This window comes from Trachypithecus francoisi, unplaced genomic scaffold, assembly GCF_009764315.1.
Source record: "Trachypithecus francoisi isolate TF-2019V2 unplaced genomic scaffold, Tfra_2.0 Lachesis_group7, whole genome shotgun sequence".
NCBI classification, from domain to species: Eukaryota; Metazoa; Chordata; class Mammalia; order Primates; family Cercopithecidae; genus Trachypithecus; species Trachypithecus francoisi.
The window spans coordinates 78,087,734-78,114,475 of NW_022681472.1; the positions used below are offsets into that span (position 1 = coordinate 78,087,734).

The 26,742-nt window shown below is 48.6% G+C and overlaps 1 protein-coding gene and 1 non-coding gene across 3 annotated transcripts in view; one reads left to right on the forward strand and one right to left on the reverse strand.

Moving 5' to 3' along the window:
- Nucleotides 1-1,941: 1,941 nt before the first annotated feature.
- FAM83A (family with sequence similarity 83 member A) overlaps nucleotides 1,942-26,742 on the forward strand; it is a 33,952-nt gene continuing 9,151 nt past the window's right edge. The window contains exons 1-4 of one of the 2 annotated variants that reach the window (XM_033202915.1): nucleotides 1,942-3,093; nucleotides 5,181-6,501; nucleotides 17,262-17,429; nucleotides 19,510-19,634. In XM_033202915.1, the coding sequence (XP_033058806.1) occupies nucleotides 6,022-6,501; nucleotides 17,262-17,429; nucleotides 19,510-19,634 (773 nt within the window). In that variant the 5' untranslated portion in view covers nucleotides 1,942-3,093; nucleotides 5,181-6,021. Of the gene's footprint in view, nucleotides 3,094-5,180; nucleotides 6,502-17,261; nucleotides 17,430-19,509; nucleotides 19,635-26,742 lie in introns of those variants that run through there. The other variant, XM_033202914.1, reaches the window with a different exon arrangement.
- Nucleotides 3,505-3,725, reverse strand: LOC117079734. Its single transcript, XR_004435579.1, has one exon. It is a non-coding gene; the product is annotated as a small nucleolar RNA U3 (small nucleolar RNA).

Consider the following 26,742-nt stretch of genomic DNA (forward strand, 5'->3'; position numbering starts at 1 on the left):
AATACATATTATAAATGAATAGAATATAAATACAGAAAACAAATTCTAGAAATATTTTATATATTTTTTAATCTATCTAAGTTTATCTATCTCTATTGAAAGCTGGGAGTTCAAATCGGTGCCTCCAATTCGTATCTAACAAGTCCGTTTCAGTTTCCCCCTTTTCTCTGTGTGTGCTCCCTGCTCTGACGGTAAGAAACCTGGTTTCTCTTACCTTTAATCTATTTGTTTATTTGATCAATGCTCCTGTATGTAACCAATCTCCCATCTTCCCCCACCTCCTCCAGCTAGAGCTCTGACACCCCTTTTAGGCAGCTCCCCTGCCCACATGGACACCCTCTTTGACCTGTTTGGGCTCCAACTGGCCCCTGTGAGGACACACCCTCACACCCTATGCAGACATTCCCTCACCCCTCAGTCCCCTGCACCTCCTCACTTGGCCTGGGCTCCAACACATGCTCTGAGCCACCAAGCCCATTCCCACCGCTGACACCCACCTTGCTTTGACCCACCCAATGGCTTTAGGACTGACTTCTTCCAGAAGAAAAGAGAAGGGAAGTGTGGAGCAGGGAAGTGTGCACACTTTTAATGACATGGAAAAGACACTTCTGAGTAATGCTAAGCAAAAAAGGAGGCAAGATATATAAAATTGTATGGAGAGTATAATATCAATGATGTAGAAAACTCAGAAAGAAACATTGGCACTCTCTCCGGCTAAAGAGCCAAGCAGAAACTGGACAAGGTTTGTTCACTGACCACCCAGTGCAGCGCCCTTAGATCTCACACCCTTTAAGGTTACTGCTGTGCCTTATTTCCTTCATGCATGAAACGGAATGGTAATAGCATTTACTCACAGGGTTGTCATGAGGCTGAAGTGAGTTAGCACATGAAAAGGACATAGGACACCACCTCACACACACAGGACGTGCCCCACAAATGTTAGCTGTCACTATAGGGATGAGAAGAGTGAAGTTCAGTGAGGTCCTCTATGATACCTTCCTGAGGTCCCCTATCATAGGCACAGTCTGGACACAGTTGTGCCCAACTCAGAGTTCATGTAAGCCTTTTGCCATTGCACTGCTCAAGGAATTAGAAGCAGTGAGAGATGGGGCAATACACCCATGACCATTTAGACTGCCTGAGACATATCCTACAAACGCCTTGTGGACCAGAGGAGGAGCAGTTACAGCTGCTTCGTAATTCACCAGTGGGGCTTCTTAGCATAGGTCAGATTCAGGATAGACCTTGAATGCTGGGAAAGATTTGAATAAGTTATGATGGTGGAGGGAAGGACTGGGGGAACAGACTGAACAATGGCAGGAGACTGGGATCCCCACATCGGTCACCTGTAAGGGTGTTCCTCAGCACTGCAGGTGTTCTGGGTCAGGCAGCTCTGTACTGTGGGGGACTTTCCAGTGTGTTGTTGGATGTAGCAGACCCCCTGGCTTATTCTCACTAATGCCAGTTAGCAACCCACGCCCCCAGAATGACAACCGAAAATGGCTACCGACGTTACCTGATGTCCCCTGGATGGGGGGTCCAAAATCGCCTCCAGCTGAGTGCCACTGTCCTAGATAAATGGAACTTTCAGGAAGACCCAATATGCCACTCATTTATTAACAAGAGTGTGGCTTCTCATCCTTTCTCTTATTGTTGGATGACCTCATGAAAAGGAGACAACCACACTTCAGATGGCCACAGGAAGGAAGAAGGGAAGTGGAGTCCTCCATAATCCACAGTGCCTGTCACTGAGGGCTCCTTGATAAGGATTTTTCAAGGTATGAACGTGCAGTTCAACAGCTGGCCAGACTTCCTGGTTCGGAAGTGCAATCCTAGGTGGGGAAGTTTGTTATTACAGCGGGCAAGAATGAGGACACTTCACAGGGCTGGGCTGCAGAGGAGAGATGAGAGACTAAGCTGATGAGAATCACCAACCAGTTTGATGACTTTGAGAACAGTCACTTCCTCTTTCTGGGCTACAGTTTTCTCATCAGTAACTGAAGAGCTTGCAGTGCCTTCAGCATTCCTTCAGGTAAGGACTTCTCTGTGGTTCCTGCTATGGTTTGAATGTGCCTCTAAAGTTCATGTGTTGGAGGCTTAATCCCCAGTGCAAAAGTGTTGGGAGGTGGGGCCTAATGAGAAGTAATTAGACCGTGAGTATTCTGCCCTCATGAATATATTAATGTCATTATCTTAGGAGTGGGTTTGTTAAAATGAGATCGGCCCCTTCTTTCTCTCTCTTTTGCCCTGCACTATGGGATGTACAGTGCAGAAGGTCTCACCACATGCTGGCACCATGCTTTTGGACTTCTCAGCCTCCAGAACCATGAGCCAAATAAATTTCTGTTCATTATAAATCACCTAGTCTGTGGCATCCTGTTATAGCAGCATAAAATGGACTAAGATAATCCCTACAAAGAGTGGCAAAAGAACAGTTCCCAGCTCACTGGCAGAATCCTATGATCAACTAGTAATGTCTGCCAGGGATGGAGGATGAGTGATACCAACATGTATTCATCTTGATTCAACTGGAATCTCTGGGTCTGTGTGAGGACCAAGAGCTGGGGACAGAAACAGGACTCTAGAGGGGAAGTTTCATTCAGATTCGGGTTTTTGTTTTGTTTTAAAGAGCTGCTCTTTGAGAGGACGAGGAGAAAATGGTCCCTATAGGTCACAGATACCTCTGTCTCAGGGAGATACTCAAGCATTTATTCAACCAAGAAAGAGAATTAGGTCCAGGTGAAAGGAGAACCCCAGAATACCCACCTACTTTTAAAGTTCTCCCCATGCATATTCAGGAACCAATAAGAGGATTTGTAATGTGCTGTGAACAGAAAGGGAAGGGGAATGGGAAAGAAAAAAGTGAAGCTTGGAATGGTGGAAAGTACATGGGCTCTGCCATTTACCAGCTGTGTGATCTTGGGCAAGTACTCAACCTTTCTGAGCTTTGGTTTCCTCTTTGGTGAAATGAGGACTAATAATCCATTTCTCCCTCAGCACAGAGAGCCAGCAAGCAGTGAGCACTCAGCAATGGGCAAGTACGGGAGAAGCCAGGCTCAAATGAACATACATTCATTTTGTGCAGGGTCTCAGGTAGGCTCAAGACTTGGCACTTAGGCCGGGCGCGGGGGCTCAAGTCTGTAATCCCAGCACTTTGGGAGGCCGAGACGGGCGGATCACGAGGTCAGGAGATCGAGACCATCCTGGCTAACACGGTGAAACCCCGTCTCTACTAAAAAATACAGAAAACTAGCCGGGCGAGGTGGCGGGCGCCTGTAGTCCCAGCTACTCGGGAGGCTGAGGCAGGAGAATGGCGTGAACCCGGGAGGCGGAGCTTGCAGTGAGCTGAGATCCGGCCACTGCACTCCAGCCTGGGCGACAGAGCGAGACTCCGTATCAAAAAAAAAAAAAAAAAAAAAAAAAAAAAAAAAAAAGACTTGGCACTTAGTTTAATAGGCAACAGGGAGCAATTGACAACTTTAAAAAAAATTAACATAAATGGGAACCACTCAGACTGTGTCCTCTTCCTCTTTCAGAGGAAGGTAAGAACCATCTTCAATGGCACATGGCAGTTGCCAAATTGCCATGAAGCAATACCTAAGCAATACCCACCTCATGCTCAGGAGAAAACGCTCACCTCCCCCTCCTGGTTCCCCCAGCTCTACACGTTCAGAGAAACTTCTCTAGTAATGAATTCGGGAGCTGGTCACTGAGAGTATAGTCTATGGACAGCTTCGGAGCCATGGAGTGAAGCTGAGCAAATCCATGGACCGCTGCCCTGCCCTGGGGTCTATCTCGCTAGACTGGGGACAGGACTTGGGTGATGCAGGAACAGAGAATGGCCTGAGGAGGACACAGACCAGACCAGAGAGGAGGGAAGATGGGAAGAGGATGTGGGAAAAGGGCTTGCATCAATCTACAGAAGCAAGAGTTAGCAAAAGGCGGAAGAGAAAGGGCATAGATTCAAAAGGCAATGGGAGACAGTGTTTATTGTGTTTGTCCTCTGTGACCGCCAGAGATTGTAGGGAGTAGATAAAATAGAATAAAGAGAGGATTGCTCAAGATTGTGAATTGGATTCCTTCGATGTTCCAAAAAGAGAGAGAGAGAAGAGATTCCTTTTATTTTATTTTATTTTTTGAGACAGAGTTTTGCTCTGTTGCCCAGGCTGGAGTGCAATGGTGTGATCTTGGCTCATTGCAGCCTCTGCCTCCCGGGTTGAAGCGATTCTCCTGCCTAATCCTCCCGAGTAGCTGGGACTACAGGCCCAAGCCACCAGGCCCGCTAATTTTTGTATTTTTAGTAGAGACAGTGTTTCACCACGTTGGCCAGGCTGGTCTCAAACTCCTGACCTCAAGTGATCCACCTGCCTCGGCCTCCCAAAGTGCTGGGATTACAGGCATGAGCCACTGTGCCCGGCCGCACCGCACTTTAAAAAACACTGTGGTACTGCTGGGCTGAGGCACAAGGACCACAGCTACAGTAGGGTTACAGGTGCTCACGGCTGTTTTTCTCCAAAGAATGGCTATGCCACTGAGAGACATCAAGTTCTTACCATATCCCGGCTCTCTGAAGACCACACAATCCTGATTTCTTGGTGTCGTCCCTGAGCAGATAGCGTCAGGGCCTTGCTTTAATTTCTTCACTCCTCACCACTCCCACAGCACTCTCTGCCTGTAGCACCTGACACTGCCTGAAGACTTTCTCTGGGTTCAGGGCTGTGCTTGGTGAACTGACTCCGGGAGCAGCCCTCAGCCAGTGATAACTAGGACTCCTTAGATAAACTCTGCTGCTTTCTCACCCTTTGGGCAGGAAAACCTTAAGGTGTATTTGCCACCATCACCCAGAGGTTCCCACAGGCTGGAAAGCCCTGATGTCCCCACAGATGTCCATGAACCCAGATGTCCACAACAGTGGCCTGCTCATCACCTTCACATGGCTTGGCTTCCTTCCCTTCTCTCTTCCCCACTCCTCTGTGTGCTTCTCGGAATGACCTTCTGATTAACCACCTGTACTCAAATCCTAGTCTCAGGCCTGTTTCCAGCAAAGCCCAATCAAAGAGAGTCAGGGTTTTAGGCAGTTCATCCCATTGTCAGGCCACGACCTGATCTAGAAAGAACACGTGGTCACTCCCCTCAGAGTTCATAGATTTCAAACCCACGTGCTGCTCCTCCTGCTCCAGCACCAAGACTGACTGGTCCTTTGGGCTCGTGGGCTGCGGGCAGCCTCGGCTCGTTCTCCAGACAGTGTTCCAAGCAGCCTCTTCCAGCAAGGCAGCGTTGGCCTGAGAACTGGAAACTCTTTGCGGGCTCTGCAAACAGGACAATGACAATGACAATGACACTTGAGAAGGCATGGGAGAGAGGAGCTCCTTCATAGGGCAGGGAGGGGTGGGCACTTGGGTGTGACCAAGGAGAGGAGACACACCTGGTCTACAGCTCTCCCTGGCCCGTGTCCAGCTCCCTCCTCACACAGGGCGGGGGGAGGCATCTCAGGGATGGCACCTTTCCCCCCACAGGGAAATTCTCATCTTTGAAACAGCGTGGGAATCGCGGCACCCAGGAGGGGAGCAGAGGCAGGCAGGCCTCCTTCAGGCCCATCCTCCAGCTGGGCTGGTGGTGCTGGGGAGGCTCCCTGCTTGGTAACAAAGGCCTGAGGGAGAGTTGTGAAACCCAGCAGGAAAGCCGGCTCACCTTCACCTCCCCCTGCGGCTGGGAGGAGAGGAAATATCCCATGACTGACTGTGCCAAGGTGGTGTCTGAGCCAGCCCTCCCGGCCCGAGGGCAGGGCAGGTGGCCCTGAGAGATAAAACAATCCCTCGGCTGCAGGTGAGGAGTTCTGAGAAGCATTGCTCAGGACAGCGGTAAATCACTTCTTGGAGGTGCTCTGCACGCCGGTACTGGGATCAGGCTGCCTCCCGGGGGTGTGGGAGCCCCACTCCTCCGTGGTGTGTTCCATTTGCTTCCCACATCTGGAGGAGCTGACGTGCCAGCCTCTCCCAGCACCACCCAGGGACAGGCGGCATGAGCCGGTCAAGGCACCTGGGCAAAATCCGGAAGCGTCTGGAAGATGTCAAGAGCCAGTGGGTCCGGCCAGCTAGGGCTGACTTTAGTGACAACGAGAGTGCCCGGCTGGCCACAGACGCCCTCTTGGATGGGGGTCCTGAAGCCTACTGGCGGGTGCTCAGCCGGGAAGGCGAGGTGGACTTCCTGTCCTCGGTGGAGGCCCAGTACATCCAGGCCCAGGCCTGGGAGCGCCCCTGTCCCCCTGACACCCTGGGAGGGGCAGAGACAGGCCCTAAGGGACTAGACTCCAGCTCCCTACAGTCCGGCACCTACTTCCCCGTGGCCTCAGAGGGCAGCGAGCCGGCCCTACTGCACAGCTGGGCCTCAGCTGAGAAGCCCTACCTGAAGGAAAAATCCAGCGCCACCGTGTACTTCCAGACCGACAAGCACAACAACATCAGAGACCTTGTCCGCCGCTGCATCACCCGGACCAGCCAGGTACCAATGGCAAAACCCTGTCTCCGTGGCTAAGTAGCAGGGAGGATGGGGGGCTGATGGAGCAGGGAGGGGCATGCATTTTGCTCCCAGGGTCAGAGTCCAGATGATTGGGGCTTCAGATGGAGGGGCATTGCTGTCCGCCTTGCCCTGGACCACTGACCTCCTGATCCCACCTGTCACAACCCGGGTCTAGGCCACCACCACTTACCACCGGAACTTCTGCAATCACTTCCTGCCTGGCCCCCTCTTCCATTTTGATCCCCATCCTTGCAGTCTCCATACTGCAGTAGAGTGGCTTTTCCTCTGTTTTTTTCCTTTTTTTTGAGACAGATCTTGCTCTGTCGCCCAAGCTGGAGTGCAGTGGCACTGTCCTGGGTCACTGCAACCTCCACCTCCCAAATTCAAGTGATTCTCCTGCCTCAGCCTCCCGAGTTGCTGGGATTACAGGCGCATGCCACCACGCCCGGCTGGTTTTTGTATTTTTAGTAGAGATGAGGTTTCACCAGGTTGGCCAGGCTGATTTGGAACTCCTGACCTCAGGTGATCTGTCCACCTCGGCCTCTGAAAGTGTTGGGATAATAGGCGTGAGCCACGGTGCCCCGCTAGAGCGAGCTTTTCTATACTACAAATCCAATTTGGTCTTTTCCCTGCTTAGAGCTTTCAGTAGCTCCCAGTTGCCCGCAATGGGAAGAGCAAAGTCCTTAGCATGGCTCCCACCTCCTCCTGCTCCATACCAAGTGCCCTGTAGAGCTTGTCTTTGGGCCTTTGTGTGCTGTTCCCTCTGCCTGGCCCTGCTTGCCTTCCCTGCTTTTCCTTTGATGCACACCTATTTCTGCTTCAGGACCCAGCATGAAAGCCTCTTCCCCAGTAAGCCTTTCCTGAATTCCCCAGGCTGCGTTGGGGTACCCACCTCTGGGCTTCCAAACGTAAGGGGACCACTCCGCTGGGCTCACCTTTGCCCCTTCTCCTCTCAGACTCTGCTAAGACCTCTCTGCCCACAAATGACCTTGTGGCTCTTGAATCCAGCCAGTGGCCAGGCAGAAGATGGGGTAGGCAGCAGAGGGGGTTTCTCTCTCCCCAGAATATTCACACCTTGATAAGTGTCTTTAGAAGAGAAAAAGCCCTTCAAGCCCAGAGCTGGGCTGGTAGGATTTCAGGCACTGTCAGAGCTGGATCAGGAGTTCTCCCAATGCCCTGGAATCTCCAGCCTCAAGTGACATCCTGCTGGCAGCTGGCAATGAGTGGAGGGACTCGAGCCCTGGGGTCCTGTTCTACCCCAGGTGCACAAAATGACTCCAGCACCAGGCTGTGGGTGCCCACCCCTCGCTCCTGATGCTGCAGAGGAGTAGGGGAGAATGACCCCCAAGGAAAAACATTCATCGTCTGTAAAATCCTCTCTGTCTCACTCTCTGCCTCTCTCTCATTAAAATTATTTATTTTGTTACCCTTAGAAGAACTCATAAAAGACCGTGCTGATGTTTAGGTTGGTTTTTTGCTAGGTCCCAGTCTTATAACTGAATTCCCTCCCAAGTTCAATATCGTGTGAAATCTTAAGGTTCCAGAAAAAGCCACCTAGGATGAAGAGGCCGTGCGTGGAGGAGGAGGGAGGGAGCGGAGTTCTGGAAAATTTCGTGGAAGGTAGTAACAGGTGGGGCGTTGGCTTTCAGTGCGGCTGGGCTGCTTGGAGCAGTGCTTGATGTTTCCGTGGCAGGGCGGCATTTGAGGATGCGTCCAGGCAGGCGGCCAGGAGTGCCCACGCTGCCTTGTGGCCCGGCGCTGGCTGCACCCCCTCAGGCAAGTCCCTGGACTCCTCAGGGTTCAGCTTCTATGCTGGACTAAGGTCCCTCCAGGCTCCAAAGGCCTGTTCCTGAGTGTGCCAGTTCTGGTCTTTCTGCATGAAGTACAGTGCTCTCCCGAGGGGTGGGGATCAACACTGTTGGGGGAAATTGTCAATCGCAGCTGCTCGAAGGGCGAGGGAGGATCCCTGGAAGGAAGCCTGGTTAGGGCTTGTGAAACACAGTCCCCTGGCTGAGTCCCTCTCCTCCCCTCTCCACACCCAGTGAGGCTTCTGCATCCACCTCTAGGACCCTGAGACCACTGATGTCCTTTGGACCAGCACAGTGTGTTACGAACTTAGGACAACACTTAAAAATCTGAAGGTTTTACCTGAAAGTAAGAACTTGCAGCTCCTCTTAGCAGGTGGGCTCTGCTGGCATGGGGTTGTGGCTGCTTCGTTGGGTGGGTCCTCTTTGCCACAGTCCCTACCATTCCCTGTTGTCCTGGGACCCTCAGGGGTTCACCCGTTTGGATGTCTGCCAGGCACCCAATAATAATTAATTGGTTATAATTGTTGGTTAACAGGCACTCTATTAATAATAATGAACTATTTCAAACAATTCACAGTTTTAGTTTCTTTTCTTTTTCTTTTCTTTTCTTTTTTTTTTTTTTTTCTGTCCCCCAGGCTGGAGTACAGTGGCTCAATCTTGGCTCACTGCAACCTCCACCCCCTGGGTTCAAACAATTCTCCTGCCTCAGCCTCCTGAGTAGCTGGGATTACAGGCAGCTGCCACTGCGTCAGGCTAATTTTTGTATTTTTAGTAGACACGGGGTTTCGCCATGCTAGCCAGGCTAGTCTTGAACTCCTGACCTCATGATCCACCCACCTCGGCCTCCCAAGTGCTGGGATTACAGGCGTGAGCCACCGTCCCCGGCCAGTTATAGTTTCTAATATGGCAAACATCAGTAGCTATAATCCACATGAACAAAAGCTCTTTGAGATCAATCATTTTTAAAAGTGGAAGGCAGAGTTTGTGATGTCCCTGTCACACACACAGGCACATATGCACACACATACACACGAATGCACACAAATGCACATACACACACCCCCATGTGCAGGGACTCAGGGACAGCCAGTTCCCACAGACACAGCTGGGGAGCTGGAGCCTCAGCCTACGCTGTCCTTGGAAGTAGGTGGTGAGAAGAATAGGAGAGAGTGAGGAAATAGATTTGAATTCTCCCTCTCCTAAGTCTCAGCCCCTGAGTGGAGCCGGAAGGGAACAAACTGAGAGACCCAGCCTGAGAGGTGTTTCCTGCAGCAGTTTCCACCCTAGAAGAAGGAGGAATTCTCCTTCCTTCCCTTCATCCCCAAATTCCTTTATTCCAGGCTGGGCGCGGTGGCTCTCATCTGTAATCTCAACACTTTGGGAGGCCGAGGCAGGCGGATCGTCTGAGGTCAGGAGTTCAAGACCAGCCTGGCCAAGAAGGTGAAACCCCATCCCTACTAAAAACACAAAAATTAGCTCAGTGTGGTGGCGGATGTCTGTAATCCCAGCTACTCGGGAGACTGAATCAGGAGAATCGCTTGAACATGGGAGGCGGAGGCTGCAGTGAGCCAAGATGGTGCCACTGCACTCCAGCCTGGGTAACAGAGCAAGACTACGCTGTCTCAAAAAAACACTTCCTTTATTCCACAAAGCCTAACGTGCCCCGGCACCCAGGATGGCAGAGCGGACCAAGAGGGATCCCTCCCTCTGGGGAGCTCCCTGCCAACCACCTGCTCCTTAGGAGAGAGGAGAAAGAATTAGACGATGGCAGTCCCAGGCTCGGGCAACCCTTGGTGCCTGGAAGTGGACAGAGGAATTAGGGCAGGCTTCACGAAAGAGTTGGTTTCAGAGTTGAGTCTCAAAGGATGCGTAAGCGTTTGCTGCGCAGAGAAGGAAGGGAAAGGAATTCCAGACCTAAGGAGGGCCACAGGTGAAAGCCAGGAGGTGTGAGAGGGCCCATGTGTCTTGGAGGTGATGGGACCAGAGCTTGGGGATGTGATAAAGGGGGAGGACAGGAATAGAGGCTGTCAGGGTCAGAGCCAAAGACTGAGAGCAGTGGTTCCCAAAGCATGGTGTGGGGGATCCCTGAGGTCCCTGGGGCCCTTTCAGCGGCTGTAAGACCCTGCCCTTTTGAACCACTTATCCCATGTAGAGCTGGATTGTTCCCACCCACTTCCTCCCAGACAGCCCTTCGCAGCAGATTCACGCAGAAGCGGCTCTGATGAGGTGAAGGTGCAGACATCAGAGGTTTGCAAAAATGCAAAACAGTGCCGCTCTGCTCACCACGTTTTTGTTATTGTTTTGGAAAATACATTTCTTTTTCATTAAAATTGTCATTTTATGTTAACATACAATGGGTTTATTATTGATATTTTAAAATCACTATTAATAATTAAGAACTATTTCAAAAACTATTCAGTTTTAGTTTCTAATATGGCAAACACCAATAGCTATAACCCACATGAACAAAAGCTCTTTGAGATCAGCAATAATTTTTCAGAGTGGAAGGGGGTCCTGACACCAAATGGACAGGGAGTTTTTCAGGCAAGCCGGGGCCAGTGGAGAAAGTGAAGTGGGGACAAAGTGGGATGATGTTCCTGGCAGGGAAACTCTGGGGGCTGGAATTATTGCTTTTTTATTTTATTGTTATTTTTTATTTATTTATATATTTTTTTCTGAGACTGAGTCGCACTCTGTTGCCCAGGCTGGAGTGCAATGGCACCATCTCAGCTCACTGCAACCTCCGCCTCCCAGGTTCAAGCAATTCTTGTGCCTCAGCCACCAAAGCAGCTGGAATTACAGGCACGTGCCACCATGCCCAGCTAACTTTTTTTTTTTTTTTAAGTAGAGATGGAGTTTCACCATGTTGGCCAGGCTGGTCTCGAACTCCTGACCTCAAGTGATCCGCCCACCTTGGCCTCCCAAAGTCCTGGGATTACAGGCGTGAGCCACTGCACTAGGCCTATTGCTCTTTTTCTAGAATGTCCTCCTTTCTCCCTCCCTCCCTCAGGCTGTATCTGATGAAAACAGACAAATAGGCAGACAGATGGACATCAGTCCTTCTCTTAGTCCTGAAGCAGAAGGTCCGAGGCGTGGACTCTGGTGGGGGTCCGGGCCACCTCTGCATTCTAGCCCAGGGGTGTCGGAAAGTGATCTGCACCTCTGCGCCTCATCTGGAAACCACACCATGGTGTCGTGAAAGGCATCTGAGGGGGACACAGGGCTAATAGAAGGTGCTCAACAGAAAGTTGTTGTTGTTATTACTCATCCCTCAAAAGCAGGCTCAGAAAAATCACCAAAACATAGGAGAGAAAAAGAAAGAGGAAAATAGAATGGAAGTGGGGTGCTGAGTGCCCCAACAACTGTGCCCAACATGGATGGCGGCCCCAACAGGACCCAAATCTCATTTCTCCTGAGGATTTCCAGCCCCTGAGAAACTCACATCCGCCTGGCAAGGAGCAAGGAGTTCTCAGCCAGGATGCGAAGTCCCCACAGATGGCCCTAAGAGTGCTGTGTTCCAGCAGACAGCATTGTCTGGCTGGGCACCTCCCTCTCACTGGAGCTCGGGACTCCTGGGCGTGCCGGGTTCTACTTCTAGACTCTCTTTCTTCAGCCAGGTGTCATGGAAAGTGTATCCTCTGCCTCTCGGCAACCCCTCCCTGCTGTGCTGGTCTCTCTGAGTGGCCTTACAAGACACAGCCTTCTATATCCTGTTTCTTTGGCTTATACCCATAGAGGAGTGGCACTAGGTTTTTTGTTTTTTTTTTTAGATGCTGGGTCTCACTATGTTGCCCAGACTACACTCGAACTCCTGGGCTCAAGCAATTCTCCTGCCTCAGCCTCTTGAGACTACAGACACGTGCCACCACACCCAGCCTGGGCACTAATTTTAACCCTCTTCCATAACCTGGCTTAGAACAACACCCTTGTAGTCTGTTATTCTAACATTACCCACACTTTCTCATGAACAACGCACATAAAACTGAGAGTCATATTTTAAACTCTATATATATACTAACGTACTAAATCTATATATATACTAACTAAACGTGATATACTAACGTAATCACCTTTATTTTATAGTGCTGTAATTCACATTATCTGGGTTTACGGTTAGACCCATCTTTTCTCATAGCTAACGTGCTATTACTGTGTCATATTTTAGAGGTAAAGAAGCTGAGTTCTGGAGAGGTGTTGACTTATTTGAAGGCTAGTTCCCAGCAGCATCAGGATGAGTATCAGAGTTCCCTAACTCCAGACAGATCGCTTTTCCTCTGGGTTATGTTTTACCCTTTGTGTTAGCTTTCTAGGGCTGCCATAACAAATTGCCACACATTTTGTGGCTTAAAACTACAGAAATTTATTCCCTCACAGTTCTGGTGGCCAAAAGTCAGAAATCCAGGCGTCACTGGGCTGAGCCCACTACGAAGGCCTGAGGAGAGCATTCTTCTTTGCCTGTCCCAGCTTCTTGTAGCTCCAGGCACTCCTGGTTCATGGCCGCGTCGCTCCAGTCTCTGCTTTGGGCTTCACACGGCTTTCTCCTCTTCTCCCGGTGCTTCTCTTCTGATATCTCTCATAAGGACACGTATCATCGGATTTAGAGTCCACCAGATAACCCAGGATAATCATCTTGAGATCCTTTACTCAATTACATCTGCAAAGAAGCTTTTCCCAAATGAGGGCATATGTACATTTCTAATGATGAGGGTTGGATGTATCTTTTGAGGAGACACCGTTCAACGCACTACACCTTCTTTTCCTTTCTTTGTTTCTTTTTTTTTTTTTTGAAATAGGGTCTCTTTCTGTCACACAGACTGGAGTGCAGTGGTGTGATGTTGGCTCACTGCAACCTCTGCCTCCCAGGTTCAAGTGATTCTCCTGCCCCAGCCTCCCGAATAGCCGGGATTACAGGCGTGCGCCACCACGCTGAGTTGATTTTGTATTTTTAGTAGAGATGGGGTTTCGCCATGTTGCCCAGGTTGATTTCAAACTCCTGGCCTCAAGCAATGCACCAGCCTCAGCCTCCCAATATGCTAGGATTGCAGGCATAAGCCACCGTGCCTAGCCTTCAACCCACTATACCTTCTAAGGAAGAACAGTGGTCCAAACCAGTTACTGGCTTCAAATTAATCCAGCTGGAAGACAATCCCAACAGGAAGCAAACAAGATAACCCTAGACAGGGTGAGCCTGTATTTCCAAGCATCCTTTAATTCAAGATGCTGGGTTATTTCCAAACCTGCCCCCGTCTCTGTTCAATCACCAGCTCACCCAGCCCTGTCTCAGGAAAATGGTGATTCATTGGCACAGAACTGGAAGTACTTACCTACCTATCAGGGAGGGAGGCAATGGTCTCTTTCGTCAATACCTTGGAAGAGGAGGCATTTATCTTTCAGCAAACAGGGAAAGCCTAAGCTGCTTTCGGTGCCATAAGACTAAATGTGTGCAAGACAATTCATTGTGTGATTACAGGGCCATGGTTCTAATGATCACAGCCTCATTATTAGAACATCTTTTCCGATTTCCTGCCCAGGGTGAGCAATTTCTGAGGAGTTCCCTCCCCTGTCTGGCTATCCGTCCACATCACAGAAGGTTGATTCGAAGTGGATACCAGCTATCAGTTTGGCCTGCCAGCGAGACACCTCTCCTTCCTTTGCCACTTCCCAGATGGCAGTGGTTTAAAAAATATATTGCAATTATTACAAAGAGAGTGGGACATTATTATTGTAGGTAATCTTGAAAAAAGTGAATGGCCATATTCCCTGTGAAAGGAAATTATCTTGGGCCCCCAAAATCACTAAGGGAAACTCAAGCTGGAAACTGCTTAGGGCAAACCTGCCTTCCATTCTATTCAAAGTCACCCCTCTGCTCACTGAGATAGATGCATATCTGATGCCTCCTTTGGAAAGGCTAATCAGAAACTCAAAAGGATGCAACAGTTTGTGTCTCACCTATCGGTGACCTGGAAGCTCCCTCCCGGCTTGAGTCTTCCTGCCTTTGCTTCAAGTTGTCCCGCCTTTCCAGACCGAACCGAAGTACTTCTCACATATATTGATCAATGTCTCAGGTCTCCCTAAAATGTATAAAATCAAGCTGTGCCCCAACCACCATGGGCACATGTCATCAGGACTTCCTCGGGCATGTCCTCAACCTTGGCAAAGTAAACTTTTTAAATGAACTGAGACCTGTCTCATTTTCTGGGTTCACATCCCCCATCCTAAACTGACTGCTAGTTTTTGCTTTGGGCTTATCTACAATCATGCACGGAATAATGACATTTTGGTCAGTAACAGACCACATCTATGACAGTGCTCCCATAAGATTATAATGGACCAGGTGGAGTGGCTCACTCCTGTAATCCCAGCACTTTGGGAGGCTGAGGTTTAAGGATTACTTAAGCCCAAGAGTTTGAGACCAGCCTGGGTAACATAGTGAAACCTCATGTCTACAGAAAAAATAAAAAAAAAAAAGAGAGGTGGCCGGGCGCGGTGGCTCAAGCCTGTAATCCCAGCACTTTGGGAGGCCGAGACGGGCGGATCACGAGGTCAGGAGATCGAGACCATCCTGGCTAACACGGTGAAACCCCATCTCTACTAAAAATACAAAAAACTAGACGGGCGAGGTGGCGGCGCCTGTAGTCCCAGCTACTAGGGAGGCTGAGGCAGGAGAATGGCGTGAACCTGGGAGGTGGAGCTTGCAGTGAGCTGAGATTTGGCCACTGCACTCCAGCCTGGGTGACAGAGCGAGACTCTGTCTCAAAAAAAAAAAAAAAAAAAAGAGGAAAAAAGAGAAGAAAGAAAAGAATGAAAGAAGAAAGAGAGAAAGAAAAGAAAAGAGAAGAAAGAAAGAAAGAAAAAGAAAGAAAGAAGAAAGAAAAAGAAAAGAGAAGAAAGAAAGAAAGAGAAGAAAGAAAAGAAAAGAAAAGAAAGGAAGGAAAGAAGGAAAAGATTATAATGAAGTATACACAGAAACCGGATATGCACTTGACATTGACATTGCAGATGAAATAGGAGAAATGATTAATATTCAGTAATGGTGCTGGGACATTTGGTTTTCCATGTGAAAAAATATATATATATGAACATATATACCATCGAGGTTTGTGTGAATATGCTCTATGATGTTCACACAATGAAGAAGTCACCTAATGACGGATTACTCTGTGTCCATGCCATTGAGTGCCATTGACTGTATCTGCATTCACTCACTGGCAGTCATCATGGACACACTTCTACTTTATGTTGTTTTCTTTCTTCACTTAATTCATTGTTAACACACATTTGTTGAGATTATACAGCAGGTTTAACTTCAGGCTATAAACATTTCACCTTGTCTTATAGCTTCTGCATAACTATTGTAATTAACATTTTTAATTTTTATTTATTATTTACTTATTTTGAGACAGAGTCTCTTTCTGTCACCCAGGCTGGAATGCAGTGGTGTGATCTCCGCTCACTGCAACCTCCACCTCCTGGGTTCAAGCGATTCTCCTGCCTCAGCCTCCCCAGTAGCTGGGACTATAGGCGTGGGCTACCAGCTCAAAAAAAAAATTTTTTTTTTTTTGTATTTTTAGTAGAGACGGGGCTTCACCATGTTGGTCAGGCTGGTCTCGAACTCCAGACCTCAAATGATCCGCCCGCCTCGGCCTCCCAAAGTGTTGGGATTACAGACGTGAGCCACAGTGCCCGGCAGTAATTAACATTTTTAATGACTGCCTAATAAGCTGCTTGTCAATATATCACAAGGTATTAGAAAGGACTCATGATTGGGTGACAGAGAGTAAACCCAAACAAGCTTAGGAAGAAGAGAAACATTCATTGACATCCACAGTGGAAAAGACAAGGGTGGCACTGGTCTCAGGCATGGCTGGAACCAGGTGTCCAAATGACACTGCTGGTACTCTGTTTCTACCTCCTGGATGCTTTCTCCAGGGCTGGCTTCATTGTCAGGCAGGCTCTCTCCAAGAGGTAGCAAAATGGTTGCTAGCAGTCATTGCTTATAAAGCGCCAGCAAAGCAACCTTGTAGAAAGAACACCCCCTTTCCTAGGAGTCCCAGCTAAAGTCCTGGGCTGACTCTCATTAGAATAACTTAGACCATGTGACCTATTCGTGTGACCACCTCTGGACCAATCTCCGTGGCCAACAGGAGATGCAATTCTCCCATTGGTCTAGCCCTGGTCATGTGGTCTCCCCATATCCAGTCAAGGGATGGCAATAGACCCATCCAAACCACATTGATTGTGGAGGAGAGGCAATTCCTTAAATCAGGCTGGGATGCTGTTGGCAGAAGAAGGGGGAATGAATGCTTGGCAGGAGGAACCCAGATGTTTCTCCTGCTCGCTGGATGTCTAGGACTCCCCTCCCCAGTTTCTACTGTGACAGATGATACAGTAGCTGTGGGTAGAGCGTCACTCCCTTCTCCATCTCCCGGGGAGCAGCTTGCTCTAGGCGTTTATATACGACGCCTCTACATGGGATTTTATTTGAGGTGAGGATTCCACCGCTTTATAGCATTTGAAAATCAGTGGCCATAGTGTGCCCTCCAGCTCCAAGTGGCTGAGAATCCATGACCTTAACTTTATTCCTCTCCTGAAACCCGCTGAGATGCTGCTTCTTGTTCTTCTCTGCACTCCTTCTCCGTCTAGCCTTTTCCCTTCCTCCTCAGCACTCCCCACTCCCACAGCGGGCATAGGGGCCCACAGATAGGTGGTGGGGCTGGAGAGGTGGTATCAGTACAGGGGCAGGGGCCTCCACTCCAGCTCTTCCTTTTCCTTCCATTAAATCTGCCCTGTCAGACCCACTCTACCCCTATCCTCTCCCCTCTGGCCCAATGGGAACAGCTCTCCCAGGCCCACTGGGACTCAGGCAGTTTGGGTGAAACCAGTTAGCACCTGGCCCTGACTTTTCTGGTAACTGAGCCCTCTGCTCTGGCCCAGGTCCTGGTCATCCTGATGGATGTGTTCACGGATGTGGAGATCTTCTGTGACATTCTAGAGGCAGCCAACAAGCGTGGGGTGTTCGTTTGTGTGCTCCTGGACCAGGGAGGTGTGATGCTCTTCCAGGAGATGTGTGACAAAGTCCAGATCTCTGACAGTCACCTCAAGGTAGGGGCCCCAATGAGAGTCCTAAGGGTACTCATATTAGTCCAGACAGGATAGTCTATGCAGTAGTAACAAATGTCCCCATCTTGTGCTAACAGCTTAATAAAGGTTCATTTCTTGCTCAAACAGACTCCTATGTAGGTCAGATGGCCCTCCTCCATCTTGTAGCTACATCCTGAGAAATACATAGCCTGTAAGATAGCCATAACAGGGAAAGAGCCATGACAGGGAAAGGCTGGAGGACTCTGCAGGATGTTTCCAGGACCTGACCTGGAAGAGATTTTCATCGCTTTCTCTTATAACCCATTGACCTTACCCAGATGCACGGATGCTAGGAAATGTAAAGGGTCATGGGTATCTAGTGAGCAGCATCTCTGCCATGTACTCCTGTTCTCCTCTCAGCTGGGGAAGCCCAGGGGCTGCATCTCACAGGGCAGGCAACCTCCAGGGTCTGTGGGATATGTTCAGAACTCCCTGGCCCCAACAAGACATTGATCCTCTTGGACTTAACTGAACCCTGTACTTCCCTCTCCTGGCAAAGAGAAAAGAAACCTAGAGATAAGGGTTCAATTCATCACACAAATTTGAGGACAACTAATTCAAATGTGAACACCACCCATAGCTTTCATGAGTAGGCCCGGCTGAGTAGCTGATGGGTGGCCCTCAGAGTTCCTTTGATCAGTCTCCTCTAACTCAGGCAAGAGAGGTTCTGTCCTCTGGGAGAACCTCCCAGATAAGAATGAAGCCTCCTCCCTCCCTCCCTTCTCCTATACATGGATGCAGCTGAGTTCAGTGCTGCCTCCTGCTGCCATAGGCCTTGGGACCTCTGACTTGGGGTCTGTTTGGCTTGACGTGGATCACATCTCCTTGGCACCAGGCCATTGAAACAGGTCAGGAGCGTCAGAACTAGCCTTGCTTTCATGGCCTATGCTGGCCACACCTGACAGTACTCTGCTCACCATAGGACAATGGTGTCACTCCTCTCAAGATCTCACAGAGCTGTGGAGAAGCCCGGGGAAGTGGCTAGAGGCAGGACTGCCCTTCCCAGAGCCTGGCGAGCTACCAGCAGTCTTTTGAGGAATGCAGACAGTACTCCACCTCCCTTAGGCTTAACCTTGAGACTCCCACACTTTACCTGCCTTCCATTTCTCCAGCCTTCCAGCCCTAGGCCGGGAGCAGCAGGTGCTACAGGGAAGACAAGGGATAAACAGAGCCATGGTAGGATTGCAGACTCACCTTTGCTTAAGACAATACAGGGTCTATTGCTACCTCCACAAAACCACCTCCTCTGGCTGCACCCAGCCTTCCCTCTGAACAGCTTGCAGTCAGGGACTCAGGTCAAGCCAGTTACAAGGCAGGGGTAGGCTTGCCTCCAAGTAACTGCCAGGCCACCTGTGGCTCATGGGGCCCTAGACTCAGGGCTCCATAGGCATCAGGCCGTTGCTTTTCTTTTATTTGCTGCCTTATTTGAATTCTACCCCCTTCCTTTTTTTTTGTTTTTGTTTTTGTTTTGTTTTGTTTTTGCCAGCTAATGCCAGGACAATGAAGACAATTTAGACAATTCAGCCCAAGGAAAATACTAACATGGTCCAGAATCCCACCAACCAGAGATAACACATTTTCATCTTGATGAACATTCTACCAGACATTTTCCTACACAAATTGTCTTAGTCCATCACAGCTGCTATAACAGAATTCCATAGACTGGTGGCTTATAACAACAGAAATGTATTCCTATGGTTCTAGAGGCTGGGAACTCCAAGATCAATGTTCTGGCAGATTCGGCATCTGGTGAAGGCCACTTCCTGGCCTATACATGGCTGTCTTCTTGCTGTGTCCTCACGTGGCAGAAGGAGTGAGGGAGCTCTCTAGGCTTCCTTTATAAGGCACTCATCCCATTCATGAGAGCTCCACCTTCAGGATCTAATCTCCTCCCAAAGGCCCCACCTTCTAGTACCATCACCCTGGGGATTAGGTTTCAACATAGAATGGGGGTAAGGGGAACACAAACATCCAGCCTAAAGCCCAAATATATCTCTAGAAACAGAATTAGGAAGTGACACCTTGGCATTCCCTCCAACAGAACATTTCCATCCGGAGTGTAGAAGGAGAGGTGTATTGTGCCAAGTCAGGCAAGAAATTCGCTGGCCAAATCCGGGAGAAGTTCATCATCTCAGACTGGAGATTCGTCCTCTCTGGATCTTACAGGTGAGCCCTGGATTTGTCTCCTGTCAAGGGTCCGTGGAAGACAAGGGCTGGGCGAGGTAGAGCCCAGCTCCCATCGCTCAGACACACACACCCCCAGCAGCTCCCAGAAGGTATCCCTCTGCCTGGAGCTGGAGCTGCATCACCTAGATGCGGGGGGAGAGGCAGGAAATGTGGGCCCTTTCTGGCAAGAATTCCAGGTAGAGAGGCACTTCCAGGTGCCTCAGTTTCCCTTGATATTGCAATAGGACATAGAATCCTCTTCTTTTTCCTCCTCGGATATCTTAGATGTGATTATGAAGTGATGCAATTTGTTTAGTTGTGTGTGTGCACACACCATTACTTTTTTCTTTTTTTTTGAGATGGAGTCTCGCCCTGTCACCTAGGCTGGAGTGCAATGGTGCAATCACAGCTCACTGCAACCTCCACTTCCAGGATTCAAGCGATTCTCCTCCCTCAGCCCCCCACGTAGCTGGGATTGCAGGCACCCGCTACCACACCCGGCGAATTTTTGTATATTTAGTAGAGATGGGGTTTCATCATGTTGGCCAGGCTGGTATCAAACTCCTGACCTCAGGTGATCCACCCATGTGGCCTCCCAAAGTGCTGAGATTACAGGCATGAGCCACTGCACCCCGCCCCATTTTATTTTTTAAATTTTTATTATTTGCTCAAGCAATCCACCAGCCTCAGCCTCCCAAAGTGTTGGGATTATAGACATGAGCCCCTGCGCCCGGCCTCAGTTTGTGTTTAGACCCTCACACATAAGACTCCTACATCCAAATGACTGACCACCCATTTATTCTAACAATGCTACCTTGCCTGGATCTGTCTTTGAAACTTGATTTCAGAGCTTAAAATATATTCTTTGAAATGTTCTTAGTGGCGGCACTAGGGAAGTGGATTTGATGGTGGGTTTTGTGGGAGGGACGAAATGAGAGGGCAATTGAGGAAGGAAGGAATAGCTGAAGGTCATTTGGGAACATTTTGTTTAGGAAGGTGATGAGTGTGACAGAGAGTGCAGAGGGGGCAACTGGTTGCATCTTATCTTACTTCCTCTGCTGCAAACACATAGCAGTGACCAAAGAAATATGAGCACGAACATTGGGAAAAGCTGCGAGTGGAAGGCAGGCTTCCCGGGGCGTTAAGGATGCCGTCTTTCCCCAGGGAGCAGGAGCCCGCAATGCTGTTCCAAAGCCAGGTGAAGCCAACTGCCAAATCTCTAACCAGAGACAAATAAGCATAAAGGGAAAGAGAGAAAGGGAAAAGAAATAAATAAATAAACCTTAAATGTGCTTGAAATAAAGCACATTTAAAATGTGCTATCTTTCTTTAGCCTTATTAGTGCCGTTTAGCTGAAATTCCACTTTTAATGATATTAACATTGCTACCTCCAGTCTTCCTTGGGCTTATACTTGTACAGTGTCTTAGTCCATTTGGGCTGCTATAATAACATCCCATAGACTGGATAGCTTATAAACAACGGAAACCCATTACTCACAGTCCTGAAGGCTGGGAAGTCCTAGGTCGAGGTGTTGGCAGATTCAGTGTCTGGGGAAGGCCCACCTTCGGTCTCATAGACTGCTGTCTTTTCACTGTGTCACAAAGCGGAAGTGTATCTTTATCCCTTCATGGTAAAAAGGTGAGGGAGCTCACTGGGGCCTCTTCTGCAAGGGCACTAACCCCATTCCTGAAGGTTCTACCTTCATGACCTAATCATGACTAATCGCCACATTGGGGATTAGGATTTCAAATATGAATCTGGAGGAGACACAGACATTCAGTCTAGAGCACAGAGCGTAACTTTCTCTCCATCCCATTATTTTCAAACTTGCTGATAGATTTTAAGTGTGTCTTTTGTGAACAACATATCATTAATTTTTGTTTTTCTGAAACGGAGTCTTCCTCTGTCACCCAGGCTGGAGTGCAGTGGTGCGATCCCAGCTCACTGCAACCTCCACCTCCTGGGTTCAAGTGATTCTCCTGCCTCAGCCTCCCGAGTAGCTGGGATTACAGGTGCGTGCCACCACACTTGGCTAATTTTTGTATTTTTAGTAGAGATGGGGTTTCGCTATGATGGCCAAGCTGGTCACGAACTCCTGACCTCAGATGATCCACCCACCTCAGCCAGCCTCCCAAAGTGCAGGCGTGAGCCACTGCTTCCAGCCTCAGTAAAGTTTTTAAAAGTATAATTTTATCATCTGTCTTATAATAGGTATAATCCACTTAGTTACTGTGATTGCTCATCTATTTGGATTAATTTCTAATATTTCTATTTTGACTTCGCTTTGCTTTTCCCCTTTTGTGTTTGCAGTTGAATGGACAGGTTTTCATATTACTTCTCTTTTAGATAGCTCCTTTTTTTTCTCTGCTTGCTACGAAGCTTAAAAATTTATATTTACTCTTTTCTCGTAATGGGACTCCTTCAGTTTTTAAAATATTTACACGTTTTCCAAACAAAGTCCAAAATTGTGTAGTAATTCTCCTCTCCTCCCAAATACAACAAGGACCTTCGTGCACTGTTTTTCGACATTTTGGTTCCTATTAAGTTCGTCAAGGCTGTTTCACTGTAAGGCACAGAAAATCTACTTAAACTGGCTAAGTAAAGGTGGAATGCAGGGGTGTTGTAAGGCTGTGGCAGTTAATCTCAGGCACAGCCAAGGGCAGGACCAGGGGCTGCCAGGCCTCCCTGAGTCTGGGAAAAGCTAGGGTAAAAGCTGCTCACTCTGGCTTTCATGGGTCCACAGGCCTGTTGTTTAGCTTCTTTTTCTGGTTCTCTCTCCTGCCTCATGGATTGTATAAGTTAAATCTGACCTCCTCATCCCTAAGCTTTGGGGCCTCCCAGCCCAGCCCCCACCACCATCACCCCTGGTCCAGCCATTCTGTCAGCCCAGATCACCAACCAGTGGATGAGCTGTCTCTGAGGCTGGTGTCCACCCCTGAGCCAGTAACCTGTGGTTGGGGCAGGGGTGGCAGAAGGGAACTTGGCACGTGGTGAAAACATGGCTGCCCTTCACCCAGGCCTATGGTGGGGCAAGTTTTCAGAGAAGAATCTCTAAAATATGTCATTCTGTCCTCAAACTTTTTAGAACTTGAAGGTAGGAGAACAAGGCTATGGAAAAAAAGAGAATGTGGCTTAGGAGGCACTTCAAGTGCAGTTCACACCTTCCTGCCCAGCTTGCCTTGAGGTCTGGAATGTCCTTCCTAGCACTGAGGGTCCCCATGTAAGTGCCTGTTCTGGGTGTTCCATGTAAATGGAATAATCATTCAATATGCGGCATTTTGTGGCTGGCTTCTTTCACTTAACATTTTCCAGGCTCATCCGAGCTGTAGCGTGTGTCAGTGCTGCCTCCCTTTTCGTGGCTGAGCAATATTTCATGGACCAGACGGACCACAGTTGGTTTATCTGGTCATCAATCCATAGACATTGGGTGGTTTCCCCCTTTCGACGATTGTGAATATGAGCTGAGGAATTCTTGCAGCGCTCTTGACACTCTATTTCAAGGCACACATTCTCCCCTGGGGAATTCAAATTTTGTATCACTAAAGGGAAGAAGGAATTTGAGCTGAGGGCTAGAATAGCTGAGGATTCCCTGAACATGGGGAAGAAATCAAAGAACAGGTGCAGTTTGAAATCAAAGAACAGGTGCAGTTGAGCTGTCTCCTCAGTAGCCCCAAAATATGATACACTTTAAAGTGATCTGGGCCGGGCGTGGTGGCTCACACCTGTAATGCCAGCATTTTGAGAGGCCAAGGCGGGTGGATCACCTGAGGTCAGTAGTTTGAGACCAGCCTGGCCAACATGGTGAAACCCCGTCTCTACTCAAAGTACACAAATTAGTTGGGCGCGGTGACACACACCTGTAATCCCAGCTGCTGGGGAGGCTGAGGCACGAGAATCACTTTGAACCCGGGAGGCAGAGGCTGCAGTGAGCAGAGATCGCACCACTGCACTCCAGCCTGGGTGACAGAGTGAGACTCGCCTTCAAAAAAAATAAAAATAAATAAATAAATAAAGTGATCTGAACTTCAATAGATCAAAGTTTGGATGTTTAAAAAAAAAAAAAAAAAATCTTCTTACCCAGAAGCTGTTATCTATAACATCTGCCCCAAAGTTCAAGATTAGACAATTATTTTTGAGAAATGTTGCACCCTCCCAGGACCCACTAGCTGCATTGCACACAAGCATGGGGCGGTTATCTCTGTGGAAAAAAGGAGAAGGCCTGGGAACACAGTCATTTGGAAACAGAGATGTAAAGATAAAAGGCTGAGAAACAAGTTCTTATTATCTGTGTGTATGACGAAAACTGATGAAGGAGCTTAAACGACTGGGAGGGATTTCGAACATTTCAGGGAGATCAGAACTGTGCTAGGAGTGGGGGCTTCCTCCCTCTACCAAATGGTGTCAAATGCCGGGCAGATTAAGCTGAGACACATTCCCAAGATAAATTTCCCTGTAACACCTTCAGGAAAACAGAGTGTCTATCTTCAGCTTCTCAAAATATGAATTGTTCCACCCTCAAATCCTCCAATCCATATCATTTCACTTTTAAACCAAACAATATCTCATATATTATGCTTTTCCCTAGAAGAACAAGAATTTGAAGGTGTTAGGTCGTACCCCACTCTTTTGTTTCAAGATGCTCTGTTGCCTAGCGTGGTGGTGGCGTGATCTCAGCTCACTGCAGCCTCAGCCTCCTGGTTCAAGCGATACTCCCACCTCAGCCTCCCAGTAGCTGGAATTACAGGTGTGCGCTCCCACACCTGGCTAATTGTCTTGTATATTTAGTAGAGACGGGGGTTTCACCATGTCTCTACTAAATAGAGACATGTTTCACATGTTGGCCAGGCTGGTCTCGAACTCCTGACCTCAAGTGATTCGCCCTCCTCGGCCTCCCAAATTGCTGGGATTACAGGCGTGAACCACTGCTCCCAGCTTCTATACCCAAGTCTTAATAGCTATGTACCTGTCATCTCTCTGGGCCTGTTTCCTCATCAGAACAAAATGGAAAATAATAACACATTCTCTTTGTATTAGAATTGTTGTAGAATTAAGTAAAACCGCAAGTGTAAATACTTAGCTGCTGGACATCTGAGATACACTAAAAAAAAGGTCACTTAAGAGTGTATTGTTGTTTAAAACATTGGTATCACTTAATACTTTCAAATTTATTTTGATATTAATAATTATAGTTCCAAGCAGGGTCTGTTTGAAGAGGATTACTGCGTTTTACCAGGCAGGCCGTGATTATTACTGTTACCAGCATTTTTATGCTTAACTAACATTGGTCTGTTGTATATAGTGGTTTGATTTCACTTTCCAGTGGGTTTCTGTGAATTAGAAAAGAGCTGTCATTGGCCTGGTGCGGTGGCTCATGCCTGTAATCCTAGCACTTTGGGAGGCCAAGGCGGATCACCTGAGGTCGGGAGTTCGAGATCAGCCAGACCAACATGGAGAAACCCCATCTCTACTAAAAATACAAAATTAGCCAGGTGTGGTGGCGGGCGCCTGTAACCCCAGCTACTCAGGAGATTGCGGCAGGAGACCAGCTTGAACCCGGGAGGCAGAGGTTGCGGTGAGCTGAGATGACACTATTGCATGCCAGCCTGGGCAAGAAGAGCAAAATTCTCTCTCAAAAAAAAAAAAAAGAAAGAAAGAAAGAAAAGGACTATTATTATGAAAGTATACTCATTTTTTTATTTATGAAGGTAAGGGGTAATCCTTCTGCAGGGTTTGTTAGAGGGAAAGTGTTGGAGAAACGTGCCTTCCCCCAGCCCCCAACCCCTAACCCCTCTCCGCCCTGCTGCCCAGCCCACTCTCCCAGTAAAGAAGCCAGCAGAGAAGTCTGAAACCATTTCCACAGAAGGCAGACGGGAGTGGAGTTCACCTCTCCCTGTCTTATGGGAGCTACCAAGAAATTAAAATGAAAAACAAAATCTCCTTTCAGAAAACTTCCCTACGAAAGTAGAAGTAAAGGAAAACAATTGTGTTATCAAGTAAGCATTAGACCAGAATATGTGCACATGATGGGCAACTCACTACAGAGACAGCAGGCAGAAAGAAACGTCACTCTTTTATTTCGCGAAGTGGATCCAACCCATGACAGTACGGAGGTTCTGCTTGTGGAGTCGGAGGACAGCTGCAGTCAGGCCCATCTTCTTCCGGAACACTGGAGGATGCAGTGTGATTTGCACACAGCTAAAATTTTTGAAGTAGAAAATGAAGAAGGGGAAGGTCTCTTCCCTTATTTTCAGTGGGAAGAACTAAGCATCTCATTTTTAATTTATACTTGCCCTTCCAGAGTCCATCACACAGCCGAGGGACCCTTGCCCTAGTCAGGGGCAGGAGGAAGCAGAACATTGCTGAAGGATGTCAGGGCGTGGGCCAGGTGTGATCAGAACTTTAATAAGGGCCGGGGTGCGGTGGCTCACGCCTGTAATCCCAACACTTTGGGAGGCTGAGCGGGGTGGGTCACTTGAGGTCAGGAGTTTGAGACCAGCCAAGCCAACATGGTGAAACCCTATCTCTACTAAAAATACAAAAAATTAGGCCGGGCGCTGTGGCTCACGCCTGTAACCCCAGCACTTTGGGAGGCTGAGGCGGGTGGATCACCTGAGGTCAGGAGTTCAAGGCCAGACTGGCCAACAAGGCGAAACTTGTCTTTACTAAAACTACAAAAAATTAGCCAGGCATGTCAGCAGGTGCCTGTAATTCCAGCTACTTGGGAGGCTGAGGCAGGAGAATTGCTTGAACCTGGGAGGCAGAGGTTGCAATGATCCGAGATCCACTCCAGCCTAGGCGACAGAGTGAAACTCTGTCTCAAAAAAAAAATATATATATATATATACACACACACACACAATTAGCTGGTGTGGTGACACACGCCTGTAATCTCAGCTACTAGGGAGGCTGAGGCAGGAGAATTACTTGAACCTGGGAGGTGCAGGTTGCAGTCAGCTGAGATACACTCCAGCCTGGGCGACAGAGCAAGACTGTCTCAACAAAACAAAACAAAACAAAAACGGACTTTAATAAGGATTTAATCCTTATGACAACACTTTGAAGAAGGCATCATCCCATCCTCCTACTCATTGACAGAGGTGGGGCGGG